This window comes from Podarcis filfolensis (genome assembly GCF_964270895.1).
Source record: "Podarcis filfolensis genome assembly, chromosome: 6".
NCBI classification, from domain to species: domain Eukaryota; kingdom Metazoa; phylum Chordata; class Lepidosauria; order Squamata; family Lacertidae; genus Podarcis; species Podarcis filfolensis.
In genome coordinates this window covers 26907246-26916865 of record NC_139609.1, presented here as the reverse complement: position 1 = coordinate 26916865, position 9620 = coordinate 26907246, and the positions used below count along the sequence as shown (strand labels likewise).

General features: G+C 46.3%; 1 protein-coding gene across 1 annotated transcript in view; it reads left to right on the top strand.

Moving 5' to 3' along the window:
* The first annotated feature begins 2488 nt into the window (after positions 1–2488).
* PLPPR5 (phospholipid phosphatase related 5) overlaps positions 2489–9620 on the top strand; it is a 91280-nt gene continuing 84148 nt past the window's right edge. Inside the window, exon 1 of the mRNA XM_083620728.1 lies at positions 2489–3749. Within this exon, the coding sequence (XP_083476854.1) occupies positions 3480–3749 (270 nt within the window). The 5' untranslated portion in view covers positions 2489–3479. The remainder of the gene's footprint in view (positions 3750–9620) is intronic.

Below are 9620 nucleotides of genomic sequence, written 5' to 3'. Positions count from 1 at the left end.
AACTGCTAGGTTGGCAGGAGCTGGGATTCAAATTGCCAACCTTCTGATTGGCAAACCCAAGAGGCTCAGTGGTTTAGACCACAGCACCACCCATGTCCCAATCCTGTGCATATAGGAAGTGACTAGGAAGAGCAAACTGTCTCTCAAGCATTGTGGATTTTGGAGGGGAAGTTCTACAGCTGTCACCAGAAGTACTGGTGGGCATAGTTGCTCCTGTGGCATCACGTTGGCAAACTCTGATGTAGGGTAGCAATTGTGGCAGTGGGAGAGGGATAGCTGGAGAGCTGCAAATTCAAAGAGTCCATGTAGTGAGGGGAAAAGTAAATGTAGTGAGGGAAATTGTCCCTCCTTGTATGAAATCAGTACAACCTGCATTAGAAAGCTCAGGTCATGCTCTCTTTAATGTTATCTTTAATTCAATAGCTAGATATTCGGGAAGTTCTTTTCACAGGGTTGATAAAGGACCTGCCTTTTCTCCAGTCCGATAAAAAGAATTTTGAAAAGAAATTCCACACAGCTACTGACATTGTAAGTCGCCTCAGAAACATACACCATTGGCAGCGTTTGTGTGCATGCTAACTCTTGACCCCCAGGAATGTTTGCCACATTAGCCACAAACCCAAGCATAGCAAAAACATAATTGCTCCAGGACAAAACCAGTATTAATGTTCCATCAAGGCCAGATTTTCACGGTAGTTAATATTCCATAGATGTGCCTATGAGAATATTTTATTCCGAACCTGCAGTCCCATAGAATACATTGCATGATTTTTTTCTGTAAGTCACTTGTGCATAGAAAACTGCGTGACTCTCACTGCACTGCACTGGCTCCCAGTGGAGTACAGGGTCAGGTTTAAGGTGCTGTTTTTAACCTTTAAAGTCCTATGCGGCTTAGGACCCACGTACCTACAGGACCGCCTCTCCTGGTATGCCCCACAAAGGACCTTAAGGTCCACAAATGACAACATTTTGGAGGTCCTAGGTCATAAGGTGGTTAGATTGGTCTCAACTAGGGCCAGGGCCTTTTCAGTACTGACCCCGACTTCGTGGAACGCTCTGTCACAAGACACTAGGGCCCTGCGGGACATGACATCTTTCCGCAGGGCTTCAAAGACAGAGCTGTTCCGCCTGGCCTTTGGTTTGGACTCAGTCTGACCCTTATGTTTCCCTCCCATTATGGTTTTGATCTATGGGCTACTTTTAAAATGAGGCTGCATTTTAAACTGCATTTTAACCTGTATTTTAAATTAGGTTTTTACTGTAATTTTACTAGTGTTGGCCACCCTGAGCCTGGCTCTGGCCAGGGAGGGCAGGGTATAAATAAAATTTATTATTATTATTATTATTATTATTATTATTATTATTATTATGTGTTATGTGTGATAGATACATATGTAGATCCATTTCACCAGTGACACTATGTGACAACCTTATCCTGGAGATATCCACAGAATTGATGTCAGCGCAGGAAATTTATCTTGTATGAAAATAGCTGCATTGATAAAGAAAGTATTAAGCAGTATCAGTGGCTCAGCTACACTGTCTCATATGCAACTGTTGCATCCACTAGTGCTGATGGAACAGAGAGGAAAACCTTACACACACACACAAACACTCAAAAATACACACACTGCAATACTCAAGCAATTGCCATCCCAAATGTAGCATGCAGTTTTCCAATGGAAGAGGATTGACTCTGTAGCAGTGGCTGCATCCACATTATACCTTCAAAGCGCATACCTCAAAGAATGATGGAAACTGTAGTTTACCTCACACAGAGCTGCACCCTTAAACTACAGTTCCCAACGATTCTTTGAGGGGAGAAACGTGCTTTAACAGCATACTGTGTATGCAAGAGAACTCTTTGTGCGCCCTTTGTTTATTCAGGATCCCAACCCTTCTTCCATCATGAAATTCAAGGAGGCACACAAGGAGATTCCGGGTGGCTTCTCATCCAGGTACTGGCCAAAGCTAGGAGATTTCTGGATTGTCACTATTTTCAGGTAGGATTTGGCAAGCCCAGGTTGCACAATGACTGCTGACTGGGACGTTTTGTGCAGCAAATCCACTTCTCCAAAAAAACGGGCTTTTTGCAATAAGGAAAGTGAGGAGGGGATTGCGCTAGAAAGTGTGGGTGCTTTGATGGAACACCATCTAACCGCAGATCAATAGTGCTGCTGAATCCAGAGCGATGCTAGATGAAGTTGTGGCTTTTCCCGTTGGGCAGCCCTTCTGTCGTTTGCACCAGTTTGCATAAGAAGCCTCTCAAGATGGTTGGATTCTGAGAAGCATCTCTTGTGTTTCTAAGCAGCTAGTACGAGCTGAGAGCCAGCTGCAATGCCAGAGCTTGCAAGCAGCTAGTTCTCAAAGCAGGAGGAGGAGGAAGAGAAGGAGCTATATATATTATATATATATAATATATTACACACATGGGAAGCTGATACTTCGATTGACGAGCACGGGGGAGTTACTGCTTCCGCTTTTTTCTTTAAGGGGGGAAAAAGCCACACACAACCAAAAATCCTTAATAGGGGAGGAAAGACGCGAGCGAGAAGGAAGCGCCTTTTCAAAATCCACCCACCTCTCTCCCCACCCACTCCAGCTCTCCGGCAGCCTTGGAAACGGCATTTGCGCTGCCTCCGCCGCTGCGTTCGGGCAGGGACCGGTTCAAAGCAAGGCAAGGGATTAAGCGCAGGGCGAGCTTTTCGCAGGCGCGGGGGCAGCCAGCGGAGAGGCGCCGGGGGGCCGCATCCCCGCGGCGAAGGATGGAACTTTGAGCGCGCCGGGAGCAAGGAATCCGTTCCTGGAGTGGAAAGGATCCCTCCGATCGTCTCCAAGGCTTGTTGGATCCAAGTCTCCAGTCTGAGGGATTTATTTATCTGGGGGTTTTTTTGGAACGACTTACTGATATATTTTTTTTGCACGCAGGCAAATCTGCAAAGAGGAGACTTCCGTGCGCCTGCGGGGGGCTGGGTCCACTACCCACTCTGATCTATACAGGACGCTGCGGGATTAAAGGACCGGCGATACCCCCCCCCAAACCCCCCCAGTGGTCGTAGCGGAGGGCTGTGTGTGCGCGCGCCGCGACCCGTTTCCCGGCGCGCAGTTGCTGCCCTCTCCTTCCTCGCTCGGAACGCCTTGGAGAGCTGCCGCGGACGGAGCGCGCTTAGGACCCCCTCCCCAGCCCCTCCAGCGGCGCCCGGGGCTCCGCCTGCCGCGGGGGAAGCCCGTGCTGGTTGCCTCCATCACTCCCCCGGAGGGGCCTTGCCCCACGTGCGCGATCCTGCGCCCAGGACCTCGCCGCCTCCGCCCCTTGCCATCCATGCGCTCGGCCGTGCGCCCGGACGCCTTTGGTCCTCTTCTTCTTCCTGCTCCTGCCTGGGACTAAGGCGCCTCCTCCTTCCCCCGGTGGATGCCTCCGGGAAGCGGGCGGAGCGCGCAGCCGGGGAGGGGGGCTGCCGCTGCCGCCGCCGGAGTACATGCCAGTGCCCTCTCCTCCTGCTCCTCCTCCACCTCCTGCTGCTGCTGCTGCTCTTCTCACCAGAATGCTTTACTTCCAGATGGTGATCATGGCAGGGACTGTGATGCTGGCTTATTACTTCGAGTACACCGACACCTTCTCGGTCAACGTGCAGGGCTTCTTCTGCTACGAGAGCGCCTATCGCAAGCCTTACCCGGGCCCGGAGGAGAGCAGCGCGGTGCCCCCCGTGCTCCTCTACTCGCTGGCGGCGGGGGTGCCCGTGCTGGTGGTAAGCGTCGCTGTCGGCAAGCGAGGTCCCTCCCCTCTGCCTCTCCCACCCTCTTGGTCTGTCCCCCTTTTTCTGGCACACCCCCACCCCGGGAAATATATACAGTCTATGCTTTTCGCCTTTTAAGTTGCTCAACTTGTTGACAAGGTGTCAGGAGGGCACAGGGGTGCCAACTTGAATAAAATTTGGGGTGGGGGAGGCAGGTAAGCCCCATCCCACATAATCGATCACATGACGGGGCACACCCACACCATTGGAATGCCAATGCCTATCAACTTTGGGGAGGCCCTCAAATATTTTATTGGGTGGGGGGAGGCAAAGGGACCTCAGCCCCTAGGAGTTGGCACCTATGGAAGGGCACAAGGAAGGGGCAATAAATTGAGGGGGGTGGAATCCACTGTCAGTGGGTCAGTTGTTTGGGGGTAAGAAATCCTCCTTCATGCCATGCCTTGTTGTTAGTATTTTGAGTGCTGGAATATTATCCAACATTCTTGCACTTCTGTTCCTTTATTGGGATCAGATAGTGCAACCCCTTTTTTTTTGCTTGAGTCCAAATTTGTTCCCTGGTGCCTTTGAGATGGGTTCAGCAATTGGGCCACCAGTTGGACTCTCTCATTTGAGGAGGGGGCTCTCCACTCTTCTCAGCCATTTTCTAAGGACAGCTAGTTGAGAGAGGGCCTTCGGGTTTTCAGAAAAGCTAGATTCAGTGCTAGTCTGTTTCGGAGAAGGAATAGTGCCTCCCCTGCCCCCATCCTTCTTTTAAAAACCCAACCCAACCCTGACATGATTTTTGTTTGGCTCCATTCAAAGCATGTGTTAGTCACAGATCCGGTGGGTAGCATTCTGGAGGAGACCAGTTGCTGATAATAGCCACATGTTAATATTTCAGCCAACGAAAAGGAAAAAAAAAAAAAAAGACAAGCTTGGTTATTTCTGACAGTAGATCGCTATTTAAAATGGAGCAGGTGCTTCTTCTGATTTCTGCCTAGTACATTTAAGAGATACACGGTGTGGCACGTGGCATGATGTGCAAGTGAAATCCTAAAAACCTGCTACTTATATGTGGTTTTCTGTACATATCTTTTTTTAAAAATAGAAGTATTACACACACACACACACACACAGATATGTGGCTGTGTTGTAATGCAGTTCAGCTGGGTTCTCAGCTGGGGGCTGGGGAAGAATATCAGCAGCAAAGCAACAAAACATCTGCCTTTAAACGGCTCAGTGTACAAGTTGTAATGTCAGCTGACAAAAGCATTAGCATCATTTAATAATCCTTGACCATATTGAACAGATGAACAGAAAGGGGAGTGTGTGGCTGTTAGGGCTGGATTATATATACACATGAACGCACACATGCGTGCATGTACACACACACACACACACAGATACTGCATAGAATTAGTCTTGTTCTCGAATCTGCTGATTTCCCCCTTGGTAGCAGTAAATATTAAGGCCATAAAGATTAATGGTAATATTTTGGAATTTGCAGTTTAATAAAGCAATGGTCTCCTCGGAAATTCTGAATGGAAAAATAAAACTCAGAGAGAATTTCCTTTCCATCACAGCGGGGCTTTGCTTAGGAGTCTCTTTAATTATAAATCAATCACACTTGCAACCCTGCGAGACTTCATAGTGTTTTTAAACCTGAGAGCCAACTTATGCCCTAATCAAGAAATAATTGAAGCCAGGGCTGGCACAGGTTGCCTCCCACCTTGGCAAATGTTAAGGCAGAGCGTTGGATAGAATGATATTGTGCTTTTCTCAGGCCAGGAAGAACTGGAAATGGGAAAACTTTTTGAGTACCCTTCCAAGAAAAGACACACAAAAACTTAATGTTTTAAACTATGCAACTGTCTATCCTCTTTTTAAAAGCTGCTTTGCTTTTCAGTATATATAGATATATATATATATATATACACACACATATATACACATATATACATATAACAAACAACCCCCATATACCTCCCACCCCCAAGAAACATTCCATGCAGCTACACAGTAAATGATAACAGCTGAACATTAAGCGGGGTTGTACTATACTGTAGTTTTGTCTTGATTTTAGCAGCTAAGGGTCTTTGCTTCTTAACAGAGAGTGACATATTAAAGTTTGCTTGCATTATAGGAGGGGTCAAAGAAGGGAAAGCATTTGACTGTAAAAATGTCACCTGCTGACACTGAAGTAAAGGAGACTTAAGGTTGCAATCCTGTGCACATTTACTTGGGAGCAAGCAACACTGAACTCTGTGGGACTTACTTGAGTAAGCATCCTTTGGATTGTGATGCAAGTCAGTTCCTTACATGGGGTGCAGGGAGATGGTGGGGCGGGAAAAAAATAGAGTATTAGCCCATAATTCCCATAGGGCACTGGGCTATTTTTTAAAATGTAAGGTAAGCTGAAATCTACTTCCATCAGATACCTGAAATGTAATTAACAGCAGGTATGTGATGGACACCACTGTTGCTGGTGTCAGCAAAAAACCTCAAAGGCATTGCATACTGAAGGTGTCATTTTCCTAATCCATTTAGCCCCTTATAGGAACCCTTTAGCAAGTCCATGAGGGCAAAAGATTCTTGCATTGCAAGGGGCTGGACTAGATGACCCTCGTGGTCCCTTCCTACAGTACTATGATTCTGTGAATGTACAGTGCCTTTGCATTAAATGTATTGGAGCAATTAGGGACCCTATTCTTCTCTCCAGATAATTATTTTTGTATCCATGTGAGTGCAGTATGGACCCAGCGGTATGTAGCATGGATGTTATTTTGTTAGCTTGGCTTCATTAGGTGGGCAGGGGAATCTAGGTGTATGAAGTTCCAAGCATGGAGAGGATCGTGATAAATCACCAGTCAAGACCTCCATACATCTAAAACACTCTGTCGTGGATCCTCAGCGATCCACACTGGATTTGTGGCCATGTCTGTATCATTCCAACGTGATTTGGAAAGAAGGAAGTTCACAGCTGCTTTTGTGTGGCTGTGCATTTCTGGATTATTACCCCAGTCCACATAATTTCACAAGCAGAGTCAGCGGTACCTACATGACTGCATCTCTGCATATTCACCTGTGGAAGAGGCGATTGCTGATCGGTTGGAGCGGCACAAGTTTAGAAGGGGATGCTGGGTTCAAAACAGTCGAGAAACACTGCCTGTGCCCTGGCATTGATTGGTCCCATTGATTTTATAGTTGAGTTTGGCACCTTTAGAGCTTTCTGCACAGATCAACCATTCCCGATACAGGCATCTTGTATCGAAAGAGATGGCATGAAAGAAAGAGGACACATGGGGGAATAAACCTCCTTTTTAATTAGCCGCATCACATGACTCTGTCACTGCATCCAATACACATTGGCTGCCAGACTTGTTTCCCAAGATACAAGATATTAATTTTTAAGGAGATTTGCGGTCCAGTTAAATATTCATTACACACTTCTATTTGGCAAGACTGTTTAAAAAGTGGCCATTAGATACATTTTCTCCTCCTTATTTATCTTCCCAAATGCCTTGCTGCAAGCAGGAAACAGCATTGTGTGGCCAGGAGGAGACCTCCCCAACTCCAGGCGACACCCAGGTGGAATAATGACGCGTGACACATATTATGGGATTAGAATTGGCCACAACTTTATTAAACTTTCAGATGTAGGAAGACCTTGGCGTAGGCATTGGGCGTTTATCCCTCCCGGATAGCCGGGGATCTGGGGCACATCAGAGTTAATCAATCTATCTGGGAATTGGGCTGGCTCGGGAAGACGTATGTTTAAGCAGAGAGCCCACCCCCCATTTTGCCGTCACACAGGGGAGAGCACTGACAACCTTTCAGCGTATGGCCAATGACTCCCCTCAACACAACACAACGGGGGCGGGGCGTGTATCACAGCTTCACCCCCCTCCCCAGTGAAGATAGACTAAAGGATTCCTCCCAAGGCCTGAAACCGCCAAAGTTGTGGCGTTTTGCTATGGGGACGGCGATACCTGCCAATGCAGCAACCATCGTAAGACCATAGCAGCACCCGCATGCCTATAAATAAGATGTTAACCTGCAATAAAAGACCTAAACTAAGGGAGGGTAGGGCGGGAGAAACTCTGGAGCCGACTGAGGACTCCCAGGTAGGTTACACCCTCTATTGTGCCGAAAGGGCTGTCCCAGCCCTTACCTGGTCCATTTCCCTGGCTACGCCTCTCCAGCTGTGATTGGTTCATTGAGCTAAGGTTAGGTGGAAACCTCTAGGTTTGCAACGAGGGGAGGCGGTCCAGGATTGAGTGGGTGGAAGTCGTGTTGGATCGGGGGTGCCACGCAAATAGCGCCCTCCATTTGATGCGGAGAGTGGTCATTATGTATTCCTCAGCTGTGTAAAACATATAGCAGATAAATGATTACATGAGTTTCCTCATGTAATAATAGTAATAATAATAATAATAATAATAATAATAATAATAATAATAATAATAAATTATTTATACCCCGCCTATCTGGCTGGGCTTCCCCAGCCTCTCTGGGTGGCTTCCAATCAAATATTAAAATATAGTAATACATCAAACGTTAAAAGTTTCCCTAAAGATGGCTGCCTTCAGATGTCTTCAGATTTGAGTACGAAGCCAGTTTTCTGCTACATACAAACTTGGGGAAGTGTTTGTTCGAACTTTAGTTCATTAAAACAAACCAGGATCAAACTATGGTTTGATATCCTGGTTTGTCAGCTAACTAAAACAACCAAAGTTCCTTGAGATCGTCATATGTAACGAAATACTGCAGTTTAGTCAAAACAGAAAATGGAAGCTTTCATTCTGTCATGTGAAAAGGAACTGGAGGGGCAGAATGGAAGTCTGAAGCTTGCTATGGCTCATTCCTGATAATCTAACTATGGTTTCTCTAGGTAACCATAGAGTAGTACTCAACTAGATGTGCTAGCAGAATGGAATTTTCCCCTCCCCGCCACTTCCAAATCTGCTCCACAGGGCTGGGGAACCTTCATAATAGATTTAGGAGGTGCACAGGGTAGGGGGAAGAATGTTCTGCTTAAAGCTACAAACGATAGTTTAGATAAGGCACTCATGTGGTTCCTTCTGGATGCCTCTGAACTCCCATCAGTCTCAGCCAGCATAGCCAGTGGCCAAGAATGTTGGGAGTTGTAATCCATCAACATCTGGAGGGCCCCACATAGGCTACTCCTGGTTTAGACAATCTTCCAAATCTTGTGTGTGTGAGACACATGGGCAGAGATAAATGAAAACCAAAGGAAAGAGTTGTATATTTGTTGAGTAACTGCTGAGAATAGCTGTTAGCTTCCTCCTTGCTTGTACTTTTGTACGTGGGTAGCATAATCAAGAGAGAGCTCTCAGCCAATTTTAGGCATGGTGACAGGATGGAAGAGAGAGGCAGAGTCTTAAGTATGTGAGCTTCAAACAATTCTACCATTTTTTGTGGGGATCAAAATCTGTACCCCAAATTGTGCCTCGAAGGCCACCAGAAGCCAATTTGGACTGCAGAATATGTAGCTGAGTATTCTCTTTTCTTTACTGATTGAAGTATTTAATATCTAGAGGTCACAGTCATGTTGAGATATTTTTAGTTTCTCTGTTATGTCTTGAAATCTATTTAAGAAAGAAAAGTAGAACTGTCTCGCTTGATTCTCCACTGTGTGTGCTTTTCTTTGTCAAAAACATGTGAATTGTTATACAGAATTTTTTTATTCAGTTCTACTTACAACCTTTCCTACTATGCTTCCTGGTTCTTTAGTAGGACTGCTTGCCTTTTATGAACTCCTGCCTTTGAATGCTGGGAAATACATGTTAGCCTAATCTTTCACCTACAGTTGAAATGATGCATACGGTATATTACTTTTCCAGGAGGACTGCAGTTAACCTA